Below are 26,208 nucleotides of genomic sequence, written 5' to 3'. Positions count from 1 at the left end.
CAACTGCTTAATTTGTCCTTCCTTTCAAATGTCAATAATATAATATAATATAATATAATAATTATTGAATGAATAATTCAAATGAATTATTCATTTTGCTATAATTTTACTAATTATGCACAATTGTATAGTTGCATCTGCAATGCATTTGTATTTTATTTGGCATTTTATGCATTTTATTATTTACATGTAGCCTTCTTCCCTGCTCTCCAAATCATTACAAACCTGTGATGCATTTTTGGATTATGATGCACTAAGCTGAATAAATTATCATACAGTTAGTTGCACACTCACTAAGAACACCACTGGCGGTCCTCCGATGAGAGCCATAGCGGTGGAGAGCTTCCTCATGTTTCCTCCGCTGTAGCTGCCAGCAGCTTTGTCTACATATTTCATCAGGCCCAGTTTACGAATGCCCCAATCCGCCACCTGCAACCAACAAACAACCAATCAGATCCCTCGATAACCAGCTGCAACATCAGTAGTCAGACTTTCCCTTTCAATAGCAGCTACAAACGGACCTCGCACACTTCCTTCTCTGGGACGCCCCGCAGAATGGCGTAAAACTCCAGATGTTCTCGTCCAGTCAGCAGGTCGTTGATGGCATCAAACTGCGGACAGTAGCCCATGTTCTGATGCACTTCATCGATCTCCGTCAGCACGCTGCAGAAGACAAGCCAAGAGTTTGGCGGTTCTATTATGAAAACTGTCATGAAATACATTTTTTGAAATGTTATGTAAGTGTCACTAATACTGGAACACAATGTGAGCATTATTTTTAGGATTACTCTATCACATTAACAACCTCAAAGTCACAAGACCCAGTGTTTAAAGTATTAATTGAACCGTTTTAATTTATGCACCTCTTTCCTGCCAAGTAGGCCTCTCCGCTAGTGACAACCGAATCTCCTGTGAGCATCTTGAAGGTGCTCGTCTTTCCAGCTCCGTTCACACCGAGCAACCCAAAACACTGACGAGAGAACATTATATAATCAGCATTGGTTTAATCATACAACACCAGGCTGAAATAAACAAAAAGCTATTATTTATTAGCTAAGAAGATGATCTCACCTCCCCTGGTGGGATGCCCACACACAGTCTGTCAACAGCTGGCTTCTGCTTTCTCTTATAAACCTACAGGATGAGCGATATTATTATAGAGCTGAACAACAACACTGATGCAATAATTACTGGCTTGAGCCACCTTAGTAAATGCCAGAAAAATAACTGAAAAAACAGAATGTAGATGGAATCTTCTAGAAATACATGTGTGTGTGTGTTTGTCACAGACCTTGGTAAGCTGTTTGAGCTCCAGGATATCAGTGTGTCCTCCTCCGCACAAGATCCTCTGCCTCTCTCTGGCCACATCCTCATCCTCCTCTCCAATCGGCTTCAGTTTAGTGCTGACCGACCTATATCAATACCAGAACATTACATACAATACAAACACATGCCCTTGTTTTGCACTGAAGTATGAACGTATCATCACCTGGCCTTGATGCAGAAACGGTACTGGATAAGGACGGTGATGCAGAAGAAAATCACGCCTTCTATGGCCATGGCAAAGAGATTCTTGCCCACCATGTCCCACGCCAGAGGAGAGCGGAAGCGATTCTCGCCTGAAAACATGCACAAATATGTCAGTAGAAGCAGAGACAGAGTATGATGTGTTGCGTGCATGCTGCTGAAGTAACGATGCAATACTCCAGTAAGTATAGACATACACAGCACACACAAATATGGTTAAAAAATGTTCAGTTTTCAGTCAGTCAGTAATTAGACTGAACTTTTGAGTCATTATTTTTTGGTATTGAAAAACACTGCCAAAGTAGGCTGCTCACTAGGTTTTGGAAACACGCCAAGGTCTACAAATTAAATTCAGCTTCATACGGCCTTGATGTGTTTCTTAGAATGCGATTATGTTCCGAGGAAAACGTGTTTGAGCAGCTGCAGTCCTAATGCCTTTCCATGGAAATGATCCAGGACTTGTTATGTCCACATCTAGATGTCCCTTTGACCTGGGCCTCTAACCAAATCAATATCAGCAATCATTTAACAAACAATATCTGTGGGAAAACACTTTCAGCTGTCTGTTTGTGTCACGATCATTAGATGGAGTGCCCATGAACTTCAGTAGAGGGCACTCCAATCAGGACAATTCCACATCAACCACCAGGTGTCACTCGGACTCTAGCACCTCTCATCTGTTGCACCACACCCGAACTACATTCCCCATGAGTCACTGCATCACAATCACCCTGCCACACCTGCACATCATTCCTCAGCCAATTTCCTTGCCACACCTGCACCTCATTTACACACACATAAAAGCAGCACACTCTCCGCGGAAATTCTAAATGAACATTCTAAAAAGAACATTATTCAACCAAATGATAAAGGTTTGATTAGTTCTACTAAAGAGTGTATTTGTGAGAATCATACACACCGAATCTCTCCAGAGCGTCAGCCATAGCTTGGTTCTTCACCATGTCAATGAGTCCTCTGCCCAGACAGAAGTGAGGGAAGATCAGGAACACGTTCTTCAAGATGTCGTTGATGCCGCCAATCTCCTGAAAAAACAAAACATTGAGGAGAAACCACGGTTAATTTAGGGCTTTGAATTACGTAACATATATAATCCAGGACATCTGAGAAATATGAAATTACATTGCTGCCGAAAAGCTCCAGGACGAATGTGGATACGCTGCCATTTATTCCAATGAGGATGTTAACGCTGGTCAAAACCACATACGCTGTACTGGGAATCTTAAAGAAGAATGATGCTGGGTACATCAGGGGTGTTATGGACCACCTAGATAGACACAAACAAATGCACATGGCCAAAGCTTTCATATTAGTGACATATTTTTAGATATCTCATATATATAGTCTATAAAAACCTAGTCTATAAAGTTTGGGGTGTGTAAGATTTTAATGTTTTCTAAAGAAGTCACCAAGGTTGCGTTTGTTTGATCGAAAATACAGTAAAAACTGTAAAAATGTGGAATATTATTAAGATTTAAAATAACTGTATCTTGTTTGAAAATATTCTTAAACTGTAGTTTATTCCTGAGATGCAAAGCTGAGATTTCAGCATCATTACTCCAGTTTACATGATCCTTAAATAATTCTACTATGCACTTCTGTCTATCAATATCTGTGGAAACCTTGCTACATCTTTTCAGGATTTTTGATGACTGGAAATTCAAAAGTCAACATTCTTTCAAATAGAAATCATCTGTAAAATTAATTTTGATTTCTTCCATAGAAAAAAACTTACTGACCATAACCTTTTGAACAGTAGTGTATAATAAATAGTAACGGCTACTGGGCTGATGTTTTGTGTCTTACCCATAGAGCAGCAGAAGGAGGGCGAGAACAGGAAGATTGGTGGAGGACACATAGGCCTCTTGCTGGAAACAGACGAAGATGATGATGACCAGGGTCGCTGGGACAATGTAGTTGCACTGAAGGACAAACATGCAATCAGTCAAAGGGTATTTGAACAGATGTTGATACGTTTGTAATAAAAACACTTGACTTGATCCTCACCATGTCCCACACAAAGTTGGCCAGCCAGTAGAGGAAGGGCTGCACTCCGCTGATGAACTGCATGTGTTTGGCTTTATTCACTCTCTCCTGGATGAGGAACACCACAAAGCTTGCCGGTACGAAAGACATGGCGAAGATGACGCAGATGGACACCAGCACGTCGACTGAGGTCGTCATTCTGGGAAGCAGATGGGGTCAAAGGTCAGAGATGTCAAGACTGTGTGTGTAAATGGAGTGGAGCATGAGCTGCGCTCCGGGTTACTTACAGCGCCACCTGTGAGAGCTGCTCTTTGGTGAGGTTGAGCGGATGGTTAAATGCTTTGATGCTGAATTTGGACTGATCCAGGCCGGGGGGAAGATTAGCACGCAGGACGGCATTGTTCATGACATTGAGGAAGGCTCCCATACTGTGCCAGCCCTTGTTATTGAACCAGATCTGCAAAAGCACACAATCGTGTCACTCTTCTCACTCTTATAAACCAACAAAAGCCCTTACAGCTGCTTGACATTGTGCTATCAGCCATGTTTATGAGGCATAATAATAGACTGTCCATCTACAAAAATAGATTCACTTTGGTCTCAACTGACAGTGTTTCATTGTGTCTCTAACAGCCTCCACCACTATAAAGGACATTAAGACCTGTGAATAAATGTATTTTCTTTTTGCAATTTTACACATGCAGTTTTTATTTATTTTGGACATTTAATTTTTTATGTAGTTCTTTATTCTATATTTAGTGCAGATGCAACTTACAATTTAAGAGATATATATATATATATATATATATATATATATATATATATATATATATATATTAATCTATACTTTATCTATATTTATATATTCATGTAATGTATAAATAAATATATTTAAAATATAAACATCAATTTTTTTCTAAAATATATAAATGCATGTGTGTGTGTATTTATATATATATATTTTTTTTCTATCAAGTTATTTATATACTTTTATTTCTTTATATATTTCGATTATTTAAATATCAATAATATTAGTCATTATAGACTTAAAACAAGGACATAAATACCTTACATAATCAAGCACTAGTAAGTTTTGTGAAGTCTTTATTTTACAACTTATAAAAAAATGTGTGCGCTTTCATCATGCCCATGACAAACATGACATCTATGTCAGTAAGGTCAGACAAATACATCCAGTCAGTACTCACCTTCACATTGTTCTTGGTATCGAGACCTCGGATGAAAGTCGACAGGCTTCCCAGAAAGCGGTCAGCCGCGGTTCCCTGTGGGTTGCACAATAAAAACAGGTTGAAAGCTGGTAAATCCCAAACATTGGGCAACAACTGCTTTAATGTTTATGACCACTAGCTGGTGTTTAAACATCAGTCATAAACCTAAGACGGGTGACATACCGTTTGAAGACTGAAACGGTTACGAATGTGAGCGATGGCAACAGTGATCTCATCGCCAGGGGGGAGGGCCTGAGAGCTTCTAGCACCCAATGAGAATCCACCATACCTGCAAAACAGCCAATGAGAAACAGATTAGCGGCCCAGATCTTCCACTGGATTCTCATCATAATAGATCTGCACTGATAAGTTTACCTGAATTCGTTGACCCAGAGCTTGTTCTTCAAGCTGAACAGACAAAACAACACAACACAGAGTTAGGAGAATGAAAACCAGGAGCACCATGCAAGCCTTCACTTCTGGATTGTCTTCATTTACCTTTTCCCAATAATCTGTGCATATGTTTTCACCAAGTAGTCTGAAATGTTTCTGCCGGTCAGATTCTGCAGGGTTTCATTAATGGTGACTTTGATCTAAGGGAAATCAGAAGAGATCGTTGTACTGTCATTGAAACGTAATAAAGCGATACTGCTATAGAAGAAGCACAGTATTTGGTGAATATGTCTACCTGAGGCGGCGGCAGACCCCCTGCGCCTGGCGGACACTCGGGAAGCATCTTTTTGCTTCCTTCACAGCTGCACTCACACAGAGGCGATGGGTTTTCCATACTCCAGTTCCCTTTGACGAAGATGTCCTGAATGGTCCTGGGAATCTCTGGAACCATCCAGTCTCCATCTTTAATCGGACATGATTTGCTACTTTTCACAAAAAAAAAGAAAAAAAAAATATTCTACTTATTGGATACTTTAAAAGATTATGAAAGCCTGTTGCTGCCACTGAATAACAAATATAAAAGGCAACTGTGACTTCTTATTTGACAATTCTGACTTTTTTCTTTCAACTGAACTTGCAATTGCAATAGTTTATATCTTGCAATTCTGACTTTTTTTCTTGCAATGCTGACTTATTTTCTCAGAATTGTGAGATAAAATGAAATTTGCGAATTTTACAGTCAAATATAGATTTTTTTTAAATTTTGTTTAGATTTTGTTTATATCTGTGAGTTTATATCTCACAGTACTGACTTCATAATTCGCAATTGCATACAAATTCGCAATTCAGATTTTCTTTTCTCACAGTTGTGACTTTATATCATGCAATACTGACTTCTTGATGCACAATTAATAGTTTGAAAATATCTAGAAATTCAAAGGTGAAAAAGTCAAAATTTTTATTCGGTGGCAGAAACCAGGTTTCATGCAAATCTATATAGATCATTTCTGATAATTGATAAAATCGCTAAATAGAGAGATCTCTGATAATAACTAAATAATTTAAATAAAGGACTGGGAATTTTCATAGTTGATTTTCAAATAAAATAAAGATTCAATTAAATATAAGACTCTTCTAGATGCAAGTTGATTCATTAATATTTTTCATTTCTAACAAAGTAATATTGAAAAAAAAATTGAAGACTCACGCAGCGTTTTTCTGGTCTGTACATTGTTCATTGTAAGTGGGATTGTCCATCAGAGCTTCAAGTAACTTGTTCGTGTGTCTGTCTTCTGGTGCGTCATTGCTGTAGTCAGAAACCAGTCATTAGATTCTCAGAGGATGATGGGAATTAAAGCACAGATGCAAGTGTGTGGATGGTAGCATATACCTGATGAAGGAGAACTGCTCCTCATACATGCTGGGCTCCAGAGCAAGACTGGGATACTTTCCGAAAGGAGGGACAATGAGGCTGAAGACCAGAGCGATGCACACGAACACAGCGGGAAGCACAATCTGGAAACACACGTTTTTAAGTAGGTCTATATTACATTTAAAGATCTGCAAACAGACAACACAGAATATTGTATGAAGACCATACCTGAGCAAAGAAACCTTTCCGGGAACGTCTGGCATACAGGAAGCGTTTCCAGAGCAAGGCTACAAACTGCTGTCTCTTCAGACTCCAGCCCTTCACCTGGTACGACCCTTTCCCATCAGCACCGCCCAGCCAGTCCGTCTCACGAGATTCTGCAGGTGCACATCAACCACAAACTGTTTAAGAATCATAAAATTACTTACCAAATGCCCTATCTTCCAGTAAATAAGCAAAAGGAATAATAATATATTTTCATATCATATGAATGCACCAAAATAAGAATACATAGCATTAAAATGAAGGAACAAATTAATCACTGAATCAGTTTCAAACTAATTAACTAAAACAGACAGTTTGAAGTGAATCACAGAAATAAAAAGAATGAACAAATAAAAATAAACAACATTTAAAAAAAAAGAATTTACAAAAGCGCATTCAAATCAGTACTGTTATAAATGTACACTAAAATAAACATTAACTGCAATAAAATAAAATATAAAAATAACATTATTTTAGTTATTTGCCAAGGCACTATTTATAAATTTAGCTTTAATTTCACAAAAAATGCTAAACAAATCTGACATGAAAAAATAAAAACAACAAAATCAAAAACTAAATTATTAAAACATGAACTAAAATTTTATTAAAAAAACATAAAAGTAACCATAAAAGCAAAATTAACTATAAAACAGTAAAAATGAATGTGGAAATAAAAAAAAATGAAACACTACAATAGTGTAAAATAACATTGATTCAAATGAAAAAGTAAAAAAATCTAATTGAAAATACCAGCCATGCTGTAGAACATATATTTCGAGTGACATCAAGCTTCAGCACGTGAGATGATGGTTCAGATTTCAAAATATATTTAAAGTAAGTGGGATGGATGAAGGATGGGTAAAGTAACTACCTGGATCACCTTCAGAGTCATTGAAATCAAAGTCATCTTCAGTGAAAGGCTTCAGGCAGCTCTGATGGTCACCAAAAGCATGTCTGCGGTTCCTGCGTGCGGGTATAATCCCATCTGATCCACAACAAACGGGAGTAAGTCATGTGTTTCCAGAGACACTACTGCTAAATGTTTACATAAAGCATTGACAATGTGTTCGGTTTCACCTGACATCTCAGCATCAACACCATTGTCCTCTGCCACTTTGAGGAAAATCTGCTCAACATAATCAAATGCAAATCAATTATAATCGCATTCTTGCATGAAACGAACCGAACGAAGTAAAGAGATTTGAAATGTTTGCAATGATTCGTTACCTCCTCCAGGGTTGTGTCAGAGATGCCGTAGCTAGAAATGCCGAGGTCAGTGAGCCGGTCGTCGATCTCATGGAAGAGCTCCACAAACGCTCCGTCTTTGGCCGACTCGTAAGGCAGAACGTAAGTGATCTCGTGCCCGAGATCTTCAACCAGTCTGGCTGTAGGAACGTGCTTGAAAATCACATTGGAGATCAAGGAGATGTCTGTAATATGGAAAGAGTTGAGAAAACATTACAAATGCGTGTAGTACTAGTGCTTTGCTCCAAAACCAATGGGATAGAAATAATATTATAATAATTTTTTGATGAACTACCTCTTTAAGGGTTTATTAACTTTATATATAAGTGTAATTTTTGTATTCTTTATAGTATTTTAATTAAATATTTTTAATTAGATTATAATTTTTTGATTTTTGGTTTTCAATTACTGGTTAATTTCCAGTAAGTTTTTTGCACTTTTAGTTATTTAGTAATTTTAGTGCTTCAGCTTAATTTCATTTCGTTTAGCTGCCAAAGCAACATTTAAATTTTTTTAGATTTTCGTTCAATTTTTAGTTTTAATTTTTCTTAATTTCACTTTTAGTTTTATTATAAGTTCAGTTTTTTTAGTCAGTAAGCACAGTGATTGAGCTTAAGCTTATTTCAGTTACTTGCTCATCAACATTTCAAATTTTAGTTTTCCATTTAATATTTATTTTTATTTCAGTTTTATTTTATTTTATTTTTTTTAGTTAGTAATTTTAGTGATTCAGTTAGTTTTTTGGTTAGTTTTTGTTTTCCACGTAACATTTCTATGTTATTTACATGTATTTATTTTAGTTCAGCTTTATTTTAATTAACAAAGTAGTGGAATAGTGTTAGTTATGATAATGACCCAGCTATATACCTATTGTGGTGGTTTCACTTTCATGGTCGCTGCCCAGTCCAGCATCAGAGCTGCTCTCAGATACACTGTCCTCCTGCAGAGACAATGCAAATCACAAAATATGGCACCAAGAAAACTTTAGACTGGTTCAGTGATATAAATATGGAGATTCTCTAATAGCCAAATACCTTCTTAAGGCTTGCTTTGGAGTAGGAGACGGTGCTGCTGGAGGTGCGGCAGGAGCTGACCGAGAGATCGAAGTCCTTCTTCACCAGCGTCAGGTAATATCCCGTCCCCAGCTGGGTCTTGAGGAACAGAGAGGAGCCCACACAACACAGCTTCCCGTGGGAGATGATGGCAATGCGATCCCCCAGGATATCGGCTTCGTCCATGTGGTGGGTGGACAGGATGATGGTGCGTCCTGAAGGTAAAACCACACGACTTAATGGACGTTTCAGGAAGATCAACACGACAGTGTTTGCTAAAACAGAATCTGCCTACCTTGGCGATACTTGAGCAGCAGGTCCCAGATGCCCCGGCGAGCGTAAGGATCAACTCCAGCTGTGGGCTCATCCAGAATCACGACCTTTGACCCTCCAACAAACGCCAGCGCTACTGATAACTTCCTCTGCATTCCTCCTATAAGGACAATAACACTTAGCTCTGTTACAGTTTCATCATAATGTAACGTCCTCCCTAGTGCTACGAGCCTCCAATTTGTTTATAAAGAAGGACGAAACAAATCGGGGGCTCGTCCGGGATATGAACCCGCATGGAGGAATGAGAAGGAAACGAAGAGAAACAAAACTATACAAAACATAGCAACAATTTAATTTACATACGCCAAACATAATACATAAACATTACGTCCAGGGGTGTAATAATAGTGACATTATATGAGTACTTTTATACTACAGTACAGTTATAGTTTTACTGTTTTTTTCTATCAAATAAATGCAGCTTTTATGAGCCTAAAAAATAACAAATCGTATAAATGTTCCAGCAAACTCTCTGCCGTTACACAGTCTACTTTCCGTACCTGAGAGCTGGCTGGTGCGAGATTTGCGTTTATGAGGCAGGCCGAGGTCCATCACGATCTGCTCCATCTCCGACTTCACCTTCTCCTCAGACAAACCCTTCAGACTTGCATAAAACCAGATGTGCTCCTCCACGGTGAGCCTGAAACACATGAACAAGAACATTGTCTAAAACTTAAAGCTGCTTATTATTTATTATTTTGTGTTGCATACAAAAAACCTGAGCTATTAAAATCAGTTTTTGATGTAGCGTACATGCTAAATAGGACGTTATGCTGCGGACAGACGCCCAGGTTTTGGCGTATAGTGTTCAGATCGGTGCGGATGTCTTTGCCCTGGATGTAAGCGGTGCCCGAGGTGGGAGGAAACAGGCCAGTGAGGATAGACCTAAGGAAACAAGAAATATCGAGCTTATCTTATTTACATCATCACATTATTAACGTCAGATATAAAAGGATCCGAGTTGTCGTACATGGTTGTGGTTTTCCCAGCACCGTTGTGACCCAGGAAGGAGGTGATCTGACCCTCATAAAAACCCAGAGTCAAATCGTCCACTGCTAGTTTGCCGTTGCTGTAAACCTTCACCAGGTTCTCGATGTAAACACCTGGATCCAGGTGAGCCGGTTCTTCTTCAATGCACACAGCTAGAACACAGATCAAACTTTCTTCAGTCTTTGCATGCAGTATTTAGATTTTTCATGTCAATCAATTTTATTTGTCTCAATCCTGAAAACGTTAGTGTATATAAGAGCATTCTGGAATGTTAAGATATATGTATATATACATTTTAGTTTTTGGTTTCTCTACCTTCAGCATTTTCTTTCTTGTTGGTCGGTGCTGATGTAATCCCCCCACATTTCTCTCCGCACCAGTATGACTTGGTGAAGGGGAAGTACCAGGGTCGTGGGATGCCGTATTGACCTGCCAAATGTGACGTTTTTAGAAACCATGAGAAACTTCCCCAAGCTGTCAATGTCTTGAAAGTACATCTCTTCAAATAGCCACGTACCTGGAAACACAGCTTCAATGTACCAGGTCATGACGGCGTAGAGCAGCGAATCGAAGAGCATGAGCGAGATGGATGTGGTGAGACTGTAGCTGTCCTCCTGCATGGGGCTGGAGAGCAGGTTACTCCACTGGATGCCCACACCCTGCTCCTCGAAAAGAGCAAAGTACTCACAGCCGAAGCCGAACGCCACCGGGGACAAGAGGCTCTGAGGAAAGATGGACAGAGGCGTTCAATACACGACAGGAAACACCCATAAACTGCAGAGGTCAGGGGTGTAGAAAATGGAATACAAGTGAACAATAAAAAATAAGATGAAAATAAAGAATAGAAATTGATTAAAATAATAAAAATAAACAATTAGATGAAAATAAATGAATAAAAATGTGATAATAAATGTATAAAAACTAAACCAAAAATAATTTGGATGAACTCAATAAAATGTGTATACTGTAGAATTTTTATAAAATTGTTAATAATAATAAAAAAGTAAATAAATACTTAAAAAATACATAAAAATGATACTGAAATAAACATTAATAAAATGAGATTAAAATAAAACAATAATATATAATAATAAAAATAATAATAAATAATACATTAAATAAATTATATTAAAATATGCAATAAACATATAAATATTAGTTTGAAATAAATGAATAAAAAATTAATTTGAAATAAATGAATAAAAAATTAATTTAAAATAAATGTTAAAAAATGTATAAATAAATATTTGTTTAATCATTAGTACTTCTAGTATCTACAGTAATGTAAACATCTTACAATTACAATTACAATTACAATACAAGTTGTTCACAGTATAAACTTTTTTTATTCTAAAATGTTGAAAACCCATGGCGCTGGGTATCGCAAAAGGCAAAGCAGATGACATTTAAGAAATAACATCTACACTCACCACTACTAGTTTGGCACCAAAGCCGACGTAATCCTGCCAGGCCACGCACAGCACATAGGGAAGGTAGAGGGTGAAGTATATGATGCCCCCGCAGGCCGCGGCGAGGTTAGCGCGGGAGAACAGCGTGCTGATCAAGAAACACTGCATGATGGTCACCACCGCAAACGAGGCCAGGAACAAGTAGACTACACCAGGATCACTGTACGGCAGCAGATTCCCCATCTGAGCAAGACATGACAAGCAAAATCATGTTAAATAGTTGTTAGGGTTATATTTTTATGTCGGTCCTAGACAATGCGCACCTTCAGGATGAGCACCAGCAGGGCGGCGCTGATGAGCAGTGGGATCAGACTACTGATGAACCAGCTCAGCCACAATATACCATTATCCAGACCCATAATCCTCATGGTCTCCTTGAGCCGGGCTTCCTTCTCGTACACCACACCCTTGATGATGATGGCCACCGAGTACATCCAGGCCAGAGTCATGAACAGAGGCATGGAGCGGCTCATTACCCGCAGGAAACTAGGGCAGAGCAGACAGCATGGGTAACACCTTCAGCATGAAGATAATCAACGGCTGTTTCGATGCAAGAGCACATGTGTTTCAAAAGATATCAGCTAAGATACAGTTTAGGGCATAATCAGCAACATCTTAATCTCACAATGCACTGAAACAAGCTCAGTATAGTTAGTAATTGGCAGTTACACCCAACATCTGTGTTTTAATGTTTATTATAATATCACATTATAATAGCTTGGCAACATCCTAACTCTACTGAAATCAAATGTATAGGGGTGAAATTAATGAATGACTCAATAAATTATTTAAAAAAGATAATTTTCAAAATAGATCAAAATAAATAAATAATTAAATTTAAATAAATAAATACATAAATACATTTTATAGTAAAGAGAATAAAAATATACATATTTAGTTTCAAACAAATAAATAAAAGTAAAGTACATTAAATAGATATTTAATGTATTAAAAATACATTAAATAGATTTAGATTTTTAAATGCATTAAAAATGGATAAACAAATGAAATAAACTATTTGATTAGAATAAAAAAATAAACTAACAACACAAATTAGATTTATATTAATATAAACGAGTTTTAAATAAACAAACGAACAAAAAAATTAAAGTAAATGTCAAATATTTAAAATTAATACAAAATGTATACAATTTTAAATTGAAATAAGCAAATAATAACAGCAATTTGATTAAGATAAATAATAAAATAAAATGAGACAAATTAGATACAAAAAAAAAGTAATTAAATAAAGTAGAAAGTAGAGTAGGAAAAAATAACTAAACAAACACATTTATAACTTTTCACATTTTAAATTGAAATATAGGTGAATAAATACAGCTGAGGATATTAGGATGGGGGTCAGTCTCTTACATGAAGACGATCATACTTGGGAACCTGTGGCCTCTAAGAGACCGGAAACCCTTTCAAGACAATGCAGCACAGAGCCTAATTGTTACTGATTTGTTTTTGCATGAAACTGTGAATGAAACCCGAGTTTCAGAGTTAATTTCAAGCTCAATTTAAAGGCTGAGGAATGCTGTTTCTTACATGTCATCCACATAGCAGGGATACGGCATCTGCTGGATGTAAACGCCCGTTTTCTCCTTGCTGCCGGTCAGAGCTCGTATGATCCCGTGTTCAATCACGTCCTGCAGGTAGGAGAAGCCACCCCAGATGTACCGCAGGTCTTCAAACGGGTCCGCTCGAGGACCGGGATCCCAATATCTAGAGCGAAACACAACTATCAGCTCTCAAAGGCTTCAGTTCAAACCCCTCCATTTCCTCCATAATCAGAAACGCATGTCTCCTACCCGTCCTTGATCTTGTTGGTGCGCTCCACGTTATCGATGTCCATGCGGATCTTGTAATTGACGTTGGGCGGCAGGTCAGATGTGTTGGCCTGCATGTCAGGAAACACTATCCCCGCCCAAAACTTGCGGTCATCCAGTAGATGCATGGACTTGTTTACCAAACGCTCCTCATTAGCCACCGGCTCCAGCTTATCCAAGTTCACACACTTCAGGGGAGAATGAAAATAAACAGTTTATTGGACAGAAGTCGGGGACAGGCTGACCGAATGATGCAATTCTGGCAATCGAACAAATCCGGGCCAGTTAACACGAGTATTTAATGAAATAATCAGTCCGTTCGGCTAACTTTGGACTGGCTTGACCTGCTTTGGTGGTTTGCAGCATAATTGATTTAAACTGAGAAGTGTTTCTTTATTCAACAGAGCAACACAGTGACCGAGAAAAGTAAGACATGAACTGAAAACACAGATTCAGTTTTTCTAGATCCGTTTAATTGATTAGCAGTGAAATCAGTGGCATTATCAGTCAAGTCAATTATACTGAACAAACCAGTCAGATCTGATGAAGACGAGTGTGTATGCATGCATACCTCCATGAACCGTGAGATGGTCTGGATGGCCTGATCCGTCTCGTTGAACACTTCCCTCCATGTGTACGCTGAACCATGGGGACGCGTGTCCTCTGAAGCTTTGGACAGAAAGCTGGACACGTCCTCCACACGCCAGTTCGTCCCGCTCAGCTTGGCGTTAAAGAAGCGAGCGCTAGCGTTGTTCTGGAGGAGTGTCTGTTTAGGAGAAATAGCATTCAATTCATTCCTGAAATATTATGTGGCCATACAAGACAAATGGCTTCTGGTAGTATAAATTAGCGCATCAATATATGTAGACATGTATTTCTTTACACATTTATACATGTAAACTTTACACTGTGAAAAGTAATATTATAAAGATGTCTAAAATATTATTTGGAAAATACTTATTTTATATTAAGTTAAATTATTTAATTTTTCCATACTTATTAACCTTTTAGATGCATTATTTATCTAAATATTTATTGTTATCAAATTTTCATTTATTTATTTATGGTACTATAAATAACTGCAAATATAAAGGTAAATGTAAATAATAATAATAATAATACTATAAAAATATCTAAAATATTTGGAAGATATTTTTAAGGTAAACAAAGTTTTTTTTCTATAAAGTCTAACATTTATTACATATTTATTATATTATATTTTATAAAGCATTTCATTAGGCTATTGTGCAGTACTGTAAATTAGTGCATCAGTAATTAAATGAATAACAGTTTAATAAAAATGAATCCAATTTATATTTGTTTTTATCAAATGTTAATTATTTATCTACTTAATTGCTTGCTTGCAAGCAGGACCTTGCATTAAAGTCATGCACATAGCAATGTGACAGCGAGTTTTTGTGCCTATAACAACAAAACACCTAATGCAGCTCACTTTTTCATTCGTTTAGCTACAAACTGGTCCTGAGAAATCTCCAAGGATATGGAGATCTCCAGCAATAAGTGTGCGTCCTGCAGAGCGCCACACGTTGTGTGCCATGTGAGTTCAGTAGTGAGGTTAAAATGCAGTATGGCTCTTTTCCAAAAGATGGCAGTGTGATGTTCACCACTGGAGCTTCTCGCAGCACGGTCATGTGCTCAGAGGCGACTAACAGGAACAGTGTCTTTTGTTTCAGGAAGGTTATCTGTGTTCAGACAGGTGTGTGTGTGTGTGTGTGTGTGTGTGTGAGACGCACCCGAACGAGGTCCATTTCCTCACTACTCTCCATGAAGTTCCATACTTTGGGTCTCATCTCTTCCCACATGCCACCGAGGTCCCTGAGCACACCGAGCTCCTGAAACGTCTTATTGACCTGAGACAAACAGAGACACAGTTAGGATGCTCCTCTAGATTCAGAAAGACATATAAAATATGCAATGTGTACTTTACTATTAGAATAAAATATTAAAAACAGTAATAATACAGAATGTGAATGTGGTCAACACTAAGCATTGGTTTGTCTCATTAGTGTCTGCTGACCTCTTGAATGATCCTCTGGGTGGCAGGGGTGTCTGGGGTGTACAGGATCTTCCCCATGAGCAGCGGCTTCAGAGCTCTCCAGATCATGCGGGATATGGGACTCGACTCCAGGCCCTTCATCATGCTGTTGCAGTAGGGCGCTAAAGAAACAAGTTTTTTCCTCAGTTTAGCAGGGTACGTGAAATATTCAGTATTTGCAAACCATGGAAGAAAGAGCAACACGGCTTCTCTTACTGGAGGAGTTGTCGTAGACGGAAACGGGCTCGCTGTCGCTGTCATTGCCGTAGTTTCCGAACAGGGCCTTGTAGTTGTTGTCCTCGTACCAGTTGAGGGACTTGATCTTCAGGCCTCCGCCCTCCGGGTGACCGCAGACGATGCGGGACACGGCCTGGTACATGTGGTTGGGGGACTGCGAGCTGTTGCCCGTCAGGTACTGGATCTCATTGCGCATGTCCCGCCAGCTCTTCATACTCACAAGCTGAGAGTCAGAAAAAAAGAGTCAAAAAGTCCTTACATTTCAGAAGACTTTATATAAACAACCATTCAAAAGTCTGCCGCTGATACTGTTTTTTAATGTCCCATCTGCTCACCAAGGTTTATTTCATTAAAACACAGTAACAACTGTAATATTGTGAAATATCATTACAATTTAAAATAACTGTTTTCTATTAGAATTGATTTTAAAATGTATTTATTCCTGCGACGCAAAGGTGAATTTTCAGCATCATTTTACGCCAGTCTTCAGTGTCACATGATCCTTCAGAAATCATACTAAAATACTGATTTAATGCTAAAGAAAAAAAAATTTATTATTAGTATCAATGTTGAACACAGTAGTTTTTTTCAAGTTCCTTTGATAAATAGAAAGTTCAGAAGAACAGCATTTATGAGAAATAGATTTTTTTTGTGACATTCTAAAGGTTTTTACTGTCACCTTCAATCAATATAATTTGATATATATAATCTTTGCTGAATACAATTTTTAATTTCGGACTGAAATATCATGAAATACCTTTTTATTTACAGAGATTTGTGCATTTCCAGAACCTAATTGGTCTGAATCTTACATATTTAAAACAAAAGAATAAATAAATGACGTCAAAGAGACACGGATGATTGAAGAACTGCGTGATGGTCGAACGTCACAAAACGTTTGCTCATGCTAAAGAATTGCTTAAAACTGTTTGTCTGACGCTGAGAAAAGCAAACGTTAACACCGCAGCACCTTGGACTGTGTTTATTCAGTTCTCTTAAATTACGTCATGCTTTGTTACAGATGCTTCAGGAAAGAGAGAGACTAATATTCATTTCAAAACACAGTCTTGTTCAGAAGTGACCTGAGTGTCACGTGCCTGCCTGCATCTGGGACATTAAACCTCATCATACCTCTATGTGTCAGAGGGTGTACTCTTATGAAGTGTTGTCACTGTCAGCTGAAGGGTGTTACTGACAATAGTAATAATACAGAAGCATGCTTATTGCTCCTGGATGTTTGTATTGTGCAGTCATTTTTATTATGTCATTATTTCCTCATCATTATCATGCTATATACTGCTGTTTTAATGTGAAACACGAAAAGAGAAATGTGCACATATTTCACGGTTTCTAAAGGAACAAGGAACTTCTCATTCACTTTCACTGAATAACGATTTCAATTTCAGTCAGCTGATGGTTAATTATTTTTAAGTACTGAGAGAAAAACCGAGCAAAAGTATAAAAATAGACGACGAATATAAGTGTCTCCGGGGTAATCCTCAGCGTGGAGAGAAAGGGAGTTTATGATAAACCGTATCTTATGTCGCTCGCCCGACAGCAAGAACAGAGGCGCTGCTGTGATACCTGCTGAGGACGAGGTTACTATCGGTCGTTCTCCTGATGAAACCGAAAGAGACCTCAAGAGCACAAAAGATATCCTACTTTCTAACATTTCCAGCACATTAATGGATGCACGCTGAAAAAGTGCATGCATGCTGGATTAATGGATGCACGCTGAAAAAGCAATGAGAATTATGGCACGATGATAACGAAAGCGTTTCCATTTTATGAGATAAAAGCATGGCTTTACGTGGTGTTACATAAGCATTTGTGAGAGCGGGTTATAGTCGGACAGGTTTGTAAAAGATGAGTCAATATGATTCACAGGGCTGTAAACACTTATGTCATGTGCAATTTCCAAAATCACCATCAACACATCTGAGAAGCAAACAAAGAGTTTTACTGCCCGGTTAATTCACTTAACCACAAATGTACATTCACTTCAACAGGGAATGAACATAGCCTAGGATTCACACGATTAAAAATTATATTATAATTGTATTGTATTTATATTTAACTATACATATTTATATAATATTTGTTATATTATTTTATCAAATAATATTATATTACATTATTTGAGATAAATTAAATGTTAACTGAAATATATATATATATATATATATATATATATATATATATATATATATATATATAATGCAGTTTAGCTATAAGTACTACAAAAAACCCCAAATAGAACAAATACGTTTCATAGAAAAAACGGAATATAAAAAATACTAAAACTTTAACTAATATTAAAATGAAAATGGAAATAAATATAAAAAAACTAGTTCAAATCTGCAAAAGTAAACATTACTGCAGTATATCCGTCCTTTAATCCAAAGTGAATGTGCATTTTTGCTAGAAGAATGAGATGAGTTTGCCCACATCATCCAGGGGTCTCATTAGGAAAGGATTCATCTGTTCCCTGTCTCGCACACGCGACTGCTAGTCACAGAAGAGATCTATTGTTATAGCTGTCTCACTGTAAGCTATCATGAGGTGTCTGAGGAAGCCCTGGAGGCCACACAGACATGCAAACAAGAATAAAGCACGTCCTGGAGTAACCTCTCTGCCGCTGGCTTTAGCGAGGGTTACTGGAGTTCAGCTCGCATGTCTGCAACGCTTATGTGAGAACAAAGAGGAACTAAAGCCGGTCAGGGCAGGGTTGGCGTCGACTCGATTTCTGTTTCTGCTTCAAGAGATAAAACCGGGAAGAGATTGCTTGTGAGGCACATTCCCCATGAACCAAATGCCCTGTGAGATGATGTGGAAACAGAAGTGTGTCCCTGTTTCATTTCTAGAGCAAGTAACTTACACATTTGCCGAGCTCTGCACTTTTTGCCCAGCGCTGACGGGAACTGGGAGTCTTATGATGGGCCGAACTACTGCTGCTAACTCACTTAACACCCAGGTTTGGACACCAAATACATGCGAGCGGCAACACTGAGTGTACGGCTGAAATGTCAAGCGTCAGCTCTGTGGTTTAAGGGACACAGACGTGTGGGATGCTAACCGAAATAGCTATTAACAGAACTGTCTGTCTCTTTAAGCAAAAAAAAGTTTGGTGTGAAACCCAAAGAACCTTTCAGTGAACATTTTTAAAAGAACCTTTTTATTATTATTATTATTAATGTGAAGAACATTTGAATCATTTATAGAATCTATAAAGAATCTTTTGTGGAATGAAAGATTCCATGGATTTGTTTAAGTTCTTCATGGAACCATCATTAAAGATCCTTTCTTTTTAAGAATGTTGGGGCAAAACATCTTAATGACTCGGTAGACCAAAGCACAAAATATTAACTTTTTCAGGACTAGCATAATGCAACATTGCACATCAAAAAACAGTCGTTAAACAGTCATTGATGCTTACTGCATTTTAATGAATCTGTTTTTTTCTGATTAGCCGGATCCACTGGTCTAATACGGGATAATGAGATTTGGGAAGATGGGGGTGGGAATGAAACCCTTCACTCTGGTGGTGTCCAGTTCAGTCCCTAAAAGCAGCGTTAGAGATATTTCCGGGGCTCTTACCTCCACCGCTAACGCTCCCAAACTCTCCAGAAGACTGTCTGTTGCTATAGACACATCTTGGAAAATCTTCGGGTCAGACTTGACATCTTTCTGCATGACCAAAATATAAAAAAACAACATTATTAGCTAATCAAAGTAATCATATTGAATTACACATTTTACTGTCAAAATTATGCTGAGAAATTTACTGCAAAAATAGCAACTGTTGTTGCCAGAAACTCATTGTAGAAATACTGTGACAAAAATACTGTATACTTTATCATTTATAAACATAATATAATGTTAATATGACAGTAGCAATTCAGTAAAGCAACATGATGAATTACAGTACATTGTAAGTTTCTGTCCATACGACATGAACAAGTCTTGTATAAACAATTGGTAGCTTACAGTTTAACCAATTATCAGGTTTTTACTTTAGCTGTGAAAATGACAAACATCTTTCACAATGTAGGAGGATACACATTCGCGTTAACATGCATTAAGCATCTTTTTAAGTCGTGAGCTGCTAGTGAGGCAATGTTAATGCATGCAAGCCACATACACTGTGTAGTGGACTATAACGTTGTGATTCAGGAAAAAATGTCAAAGCCCTCAATGTCCCCTTGCTTTCGTAACTTAATCGCCGCGCAAAGATAGCAGTGACCTGGCATCTTGAAATCTCATTACTCAAAGACAAAGAAAGCATTGAGTCTAAAGCGAACATACACAAAGACATCAATATGTGAAGACTCCTGGCTGATGGCCATCACCGTTCCCTTTTCATGCACAAATATGCTGAAATAATTATTCTGACTGGCAAAAACATATTATGTAAAAGTGACCATTATGTGACCACAATGTTATTCTGTTATGCTTGAAGATTGCAGAGTTCACTGGGTCTAAAATACAAAAATAGACACTTAGTCCTAGTTCGTGGGTAATTGGTTTACTGAACTGGTGGATTCCTTTGTTTATCGTAGCCTTTATTGCATTATTATAGTCCAGTAAGCAACTTCTATGTGAAATATAAGGGACATAAAACACATCTTCAAAAGCAATCATTAACATGGTCATTTTCATTCTTGTATTCTAGTTCCTGTAATGTTGGTTAATAATGAAGTCCTATGGAAGGGATTTGTTATTTAACACTTGTATTTACTTACCCGTATTGGCTTCAGGAAGTCCAGGTTGGACAGGAAGTGGCTCTCTGCGTTATTCAGCCATTCAGCAGACGACTGACAGATGATGTTTTGCGTCAGCTGAGACACGTTCTTATCGGCTATAGTCACGAAATCCTCCAGAGAGGTGGTATTGCACAGGTCTCTGAGATGAACACCGAAGCCTTTAATAAGAACCTGTGGATCACAAATAGCAGATGAAACCAACTAAACAAACTCTCTGCAATCATATTCTCAAGTACAAAACCTGGAAGCTACCATCTTTGTTTGATGGGCACTTTTTAAGCCAATCATCTGAGCTATAAATGCCATGTGACTATTAAATACAAGTCAATCACATTTGTGAGACTCTCAATCAGGATCTTATATTCACATGATGCATTTAAGCCTGAAGATCTCCAGAGAATGGGTGCAAATGATTGCTTGAAAGAACATTACGTGACCATGTAATTACAGGCTCTTACTTTTGTGAACAAGACAATGGACAGCCTTTGCCTAAAAGATAGGTTAAAAACACAGCCTGTCCAAAAAACAGAAGGCTTGTTCTGTACGTTATTTATAAGATCGTGACTCTCTATCAGCTCCGTTACTCACTCAGAGACTATGAACAGGATGTTAAGGCTAATTTGGAAAACACTTAAGACTACTTTCTTATATGCACATAATATATGCATATACTATGTGGTTCAAAAATGCAATAAATAAATGAAAAGCAGCAATGTTGTGAAATATTATTGCCTTTTAAAATAGTGTTTCTATGTGAACATGTTGTAAAATCAGTATCCCAGTAATGCAAAGCTGAATTTTCAGCATTTTCAGTGTCACACGATCCTTCAGAAATCATTCTTCTTTAAACATTTATATCAATGTTGAAGAAAATTGTCTTTAGTGTCACTTTTGATCAACTGAATTGGTCCTTGCTAAATTAAAGTATAATTTTTATTGAATCAAAATCTTATCTTAACATATCATTTTTAAAGTTTAAGAGAATAGAAAAAACGTATCACTTAAATTATACAACAATAGATATGATTTTCATTATTAAGATTAAAACTATTTTAACACTTTCTGGTAGCCAAATGTTAGAGGATATGAATCATTGCAGCTTATGTATCCAAATATTTTTTGGAGCCATTGTTTTTGGTTTTATCTGTGCAACATGGGATGGATCTATTTTAAGACTTATGCTATGTGAAGAATGAAATGCTGGGCATATTTTCAATCAACTGAACTGAAGTGTTACAAAAGCTGTCTCTATCTTGCTGGGAATCGGTCGGCCTGTGTCAGTTTTCCAGGAATTGTCCTGTAGCTGTGGTTCTGCAACAGTCATGTGACTCCGCCCCAGCACACAGCAGCACGTGCATCATCCTCAGCATCCCAATCTCACACCCCTCCACACCAAGGTCATCCACATGTGAGAGCACACGGGTGCATGTACAGGGCTTTGAAAAACAGATCTCTTCATATCTGCACGAACCAGTGCATTACATAACGGTCCCAAGATAGATGACGCGCTGCAATTTAATGACTATGCCAGATGGTGTGTGGAATATTTTAAGTGCTGTCTATACATGTGTGAAGGTAATTAAACACAACACCGGGAGGGCAAACAACATACATTTAGGAAATAAAAAGTTCCTGATGTCTGATGATTAGGTCGTTCAAAGGTTTTTAAACAGCTGGTGTTGTGCAGTTGATTTACCTTCTCCAAGTTGACGTTAGCCTCCACTATCTGTCTCACAGCATGCTGGGGCAGGCTAGCATTATTCTCAAGAAACTCAGACAACGTTTCATTATCACGGAGGAAGTCCTTCAGCTTGAACCCTAGGAGAAAAAAAAAAAAAAAACTTTAAGACTAAAGATATAAACATGAAATACCATATGTATATTGTTTTTATAATAATTTAAATACACTAATAAATAGTACTATATATATATATATATATATATAATACTATAAAGTATATAGGATCTATAATACTAGAATTTATGTAAATATGTATAAATTGTGTATATAACTACTAATTAAAATTTTTGAGTTTGATAACATCACATCAGAATACTGCTGACAAATAAATACATGTTATATAAATAATAATAAATATTATTAATAATATTAATATTATAATAAATATTGTATTTACATACATAATTACATTACCTAGAAATAATATAAATTGTAAGTTATTATTTAAATATATATACATAAATTATACAAGCAATTTATATAATATATGTACTTGATAGCACCATGTCAGAATAATGCTGAGTAGCACAGGTCAAATTTTGATTTTAATTGAACTCATCAGCAGTGATTCACAATTCCACCATGAATAATATTATTTTTAACAAAGGGTGTCGTTCAGAACATTGTGATAAGTATGACTCCATCGCAATTCCTAACTCAATGATAGAGCGAGTGAGGTAATGCAGCTGAACTATCGTGTTCGGTAACTGCTGTAGTCATGAGAGAATTGCTCATTTAGCTCTCAATTCTGAGTTCATCATGCAAGATGTCCATGGGAAAGGACGGAGGAACAACAAACACCAGAAAGCAACTACAGCAGAGTTCCTCACAAAGCTCTTTGTGTTGTGTGTCAGAACATTCCAGAAGAGTTATCGGTATGAACTGGTTTGAGTCAGTCTCTTTCCTCTGGGGTTAACACAGGTCATTCCCCGGCCGCTTCTCTGAAACCACCAGAGAACACTTATTGTTGTTTAACTATTCAGGATGATTTTGGGAAATGAGTTATGCAAGATTTCAGAGGACGCAGAGTACAGAATTTGTGCAAACACCCATAAATCCATCTGCAAACATACACGCTTGAAAAAGAGGTTTTCACAGGGATTCCATAAAAGAACCTTCTTAAAAGAACAATGCAAAGAACATTTTCCACTATATAGAATGGAAAGGTTCCATGGATGTTCAAAATTCTACATGGAACCATAGTTGGCAATAAAAAAAGAGTATAGGGCTATAAAAGAAAAGCTCAAAATATAGCTCAGATCATGTGAAACTTTTACGAAACTCATTGAGACACGTAGGATTACTAACACTTTTCCTCTGAAGACAAATCTCACAAATATTTAGATCAGAATCACATCAAATCTCCATTAAATGCATTTCTCTTCAAGAAGTAACAATTAGGATATCAAAGACATCTCATTTGCAACAGACTCTTTTTTTTTTTTTTGCATCAATGCAATCATCAGTTTCATGACACAAGCCCCTCCTCATACAGTATGTGCATTAACACATATGAATCGTAAGCATCTCTGTGGGATGAAATGAACATGTTTAACATTGTGACTTTTGAGGCTTTCTAATCCATGTGGACAAAGCCAGCATCCTTTTCCTCAAGCCCCAGGTGCCAACAGCAGCCCCTCCGGGAACATTAATTAAATGCTGTCTACTGTGAGTACATGCAACTCCCTCAAGCCTCTTTCAGCAACCATTACGCTGAGCTGTCTGTCTCAATAAATGTCACAAAGTTATCCATTTATAAACAAGTGTATTGTGACTGTTAGTGGTTTTTGCAAGAAACACTTCTGCAAGTGGTCCTTGAGGTTATCAAAAAAGGATCTAAAGACCAAAATATAATACAGATTTATTCAGGCAGTAATGCAACCACCTGCCAACTGCATAGCAATGTATCTAAAAGATCCTAGTCATAGATCTATATATAATGCTATAATGAAAATCTTCTAGGCAAGAGAAAAAGATGAGCAGATACTAATGACTGCTTTTGTAGTCTTCAACAGTCAAAAAATAACTAATACAGTATGTTTCCTATTTGACCTTCAACACTGCATCTCAAATGAGGAACCAGACCTAATCTGATTATCAGACAGGAAACAGACAAGACAGACAAACCCCCCTGTGTTTGTCTTTTATTGAATACACTGAGGCTTATTAACTTAATTGCACACTGAACCAACTAGTTAAACCGAGACCAATGTGAGAGTAAACATTGCTAAAGTAGTAGAGTGACTTTAGAAACTGAAACCAAGAGAAGAACGTATGACCTTTTAATGCATATTACTCAAAAAAGACATGAATCTCAACATAAATGAAGGGAACCCTAGAGATTCTAATTCCATGTATTGATTCTGGTTCATTAATGAGACCATAAATGATCCTTTTATTACTTTTAGCGCAACATTCACTAAAAGTATCAAACCTAAAGTTACACACACTACAGTTCAAAGGTTTGGGGTTAATAAGATTTCTTATCAGCAAAGATTCAAAGCCTTTCATCACATTCCCAAAAGATTTCTTTTTCAAACAAATGTTGTTCTTTTAAATTCATCAACACAGGTCTTCCAAGCAGTGCCAATGTTTTTAATGTTGATAATAAAAAAGAAATGTTTATTGAGCTCTGGATCAGCATTTTTGAATGATTTCTGAAGAATCATGTGACAACAAAGACTGGAGAAAATTCAATAATAAATTATATTTTACCATATATTCAAGTAGAGATCAGTTCTTTCCATTTATAATAATATTTCACATTATTAATGATTAAGTTAATGCAGCCTAAAAGTCTTCATTCCAAAACGTTTGAACTATAGCGTATGTTGAAGATACTGAAGGTGTTTGAAGGTGACGTACCTTCAGTGTTTCTCTGCAGTTTTCTCAAGGCCCGGACCAGTCCTTTAAAACCGTCAAAGCTCTTGTCCTGTTGGCTGTAGAGGAGAATTTTCTTGGCATCGGTGAACAGTCGGGAGATGCTGTAAATGATGAAAGTGAAACATATATGAGGGAAACTTCCATATATAGTCTGTAAAATCGAATGCAGACCCAAAACCTGAAATACACACATGGAGTCATTGAAGTTGCCCACCACCCCGGGGGTCTCTCCAGGGGTGGGGTAGCGAAAGCAGGGGTTGTTGGCATTGCAGATGATGCCCTGTACCCATGGTAAAGTCCCTGCAGAGGGCATGGCCTTGTTGGGAAAGTGGCCTGGAAAAGGAATCAGATTTAGAATAAATGTGTGATATTAAATCTTCAACAAAAGAAATGCCCATTGCAACCACATTTCAGCAATCAATGCATTTAATGTAATGAAATGAAGTTTATTTTATTTGGAGAATAATTAGGCAAATGTCATGCATTTTACACATCAAAACGACAGGTTGCACACACAATTCCTGGAAACATCCTTGGAGAAATTCTTTCCCTTAAATAGATTCTGCCTGTTTGAAGAGCGTATGTTTTTACTGTAATACTGTTTTCTTTTTCCTATTCGGCTGTCCTCATTTTCTCATTTTGAACTAAATCAAAAATAGTTAACATTTAGTTATGTCAGTTCAAAGTACAGGAACTGACACGCAGCCAGAAAACTGGGTTTCAGAGATCTTGTGATATATGTAAAATGTCATGCTGTTCTTGGAGCTGTTTTGCTGTCCTTGACCTCCCCTGTTGACTGTGTGATTTCCAAAGAGGAGCAA

The 26,208-nt window shown here is 37.3% G+C and overlaps 1 protein-coding gene and 1 long non-coding RNA gene across 3 annotated transcripts in view; one reads left to right on the top strand and one right to left on the bottom strand.

Moving 5' to 3' along the window:
- LOC127949061 (phospholipid-transporting ATPase ABCA1) overlaps positions 1–26,208 on the bottom strand; it is a 32,834-nt gene that overhangs the window by 3,852 nt on the left and 2,774 nt on the right. The window contains exons 4-46 of one of the 2 annotated variants that reach the window (XM_052546006.1): positions 25,579–25,720; positions 25,370–25,488; positions 22,460–22,581; positions 20,743–20,934; positions 19,598–19,687; positions 15,980–16,223; positions 15,746–15,885; positions 15,462–15,578; positions 14,279–14,473; positions 13,690–13,895; positions 13,427–13,603; positions 12,142–12,364; positions 11,840–12,061; positions 10,927–11,131; positions 10,725–10,838; positions 10,390–10,561; positions 10,173–10,304; positions 9,920–10,059; positions 9,382–9,519; positions 9,069–9,301; positions 8,902–8,974; positions 8,017–8,219; positions 7,867–7,915; positions 7,661–7,774; positions 6,754–6,902; positions 6,544–6,668; positions 6,361–6,459; positions 5,449–5,638; positions 5,259–5,353; positions 5,136–5,168; positions 4,944–5,049; positions 4,740–4,814; positions 3,819–3,988; positions 3,553–3,730; positions 3,352–3,467; positions 2,668–2,812; positions 2,447–2,570; positions 1,490–1,619; positions 1,292–1,412; positions 1,072–1,134; positions 864–970; positions 522–663; positions 295–429 (exon numbers count right to left, since the gene is read on the bottom strand). In XM_052546006.1, coding sequence (XP_052401966.1) covers positions 295–429; positions 522–663; positions 864–970; positions 1,072–1,134; positions 1,292–1,412; positions 1,490–1,619; positions 2,447–2,570; positions 2,668–2,812; positions 3,352–3,467; positions 3,553–3,730; positions 3,819–3,988; positions 4,740–4,814; positions 4,944–5,049; positions 5,136–5,168; positions 5,259–5,353; positions 5,449–5,638; positions 6,361–6,459; positions 6,544–6,668; positions 6,754–6,902; positions 7,661–7,774; positions 7,867–7,915; positions 8,017–8,219; positions 8,902–8,974; positions 9,069–9,301; positions 9,382–9,519; positions 9,920–10,059; positions 10,173–10,304; positions 10,390–10,561; positions 10,725–10,838; positions 10,927–11,131; positions 11,840–12,061; positions 12,142–12,364; positions 13,427–13,603; positions 13,690–13,895; positions 14,279–14,473; positions 15,462–15,578; positions 15,746–15,885; positions 15,980–16,223; positions 19,598–19,687; positions 20,743–20,934; positions 22,460–22,581; positions 25,370–25,488; positions 25,579–25,720 — 6,065 coding nt within the window. The remainder of the gene's footprint in view (positions 1–294; positions 430–521; positions 664–863; positions 971–1,071; positions 1,135–1,291; positions 1,413–1,489; positions 1,620–2,446; positions 2,571–2,667; positions 2,813–3,351; positions 3,468–3,552; positions 3,731–3,818; positions 3,989–4,739; positions 4,815–4,943; positions 5,050–5,135; positions 5,169–5,258; positions 5,354–5,448; positions 5,639–6,360; positions 6,460–6,543; positions 6,669–6,753; positions 6,903–7,660; positions 7,775–7,866; positions 7,916–8,016; positions 8,220–8,901; positions 8,975–9,068; positions 9,302–9,381; positions 9,520–9,919; positions 10,060–10,172; positions 10,305–10,389; positions 10,562–10,724; positions 10,839–10,926; positions 11,132–11,839; positions 12,062–12,141; positions 12,365–13,426; positions 13,604–13,689; positions 13,896–14,278; positions 14,474–15,461; positions 15,579–15,745; positions 15,886–15,979; positions 16,224–19,597; positions 19,688–20,742; positions 20,935–22,459; positions 22,582–25,369; positions 25,489–25,578; positions 25,721–26,208) is intronic. The other variant, XM_052546008.1, reaches the window with a different exon arrangement.
- On the top strand, positions 2,638–4,226 carry LOC127949062 (uncharacterized). The gene is made up of 2 exons (XR_008152232.1): positions 2,638–2,787; positions 3,358–4,226. It is a non-coding gene; the product is annotated as an uncharacterized LOC127949062 (long non-coding RNA).

The sequence above is a fragment of the Carassius gibelio genome, chromosome B1 (assembly GCF_023724105.1).
Source record: "Carassius gibelio isolate Cgi1373 ecotype wild population from Czech Republic chromosome B1, carGib1.2-hapl.c, whole genome shotgun sequence".
NCBI lineage: Eukaryota > Metazoa > Chordata > Actinopteri > Cypriniformes > Cyprinidae > Carassius > Carassius gibelio.
The sequence above is the reverse complement of the archived record's forward strand: the minus strand, read 5'-3'. Positions and strand labels throughout refer to the sequence as shown.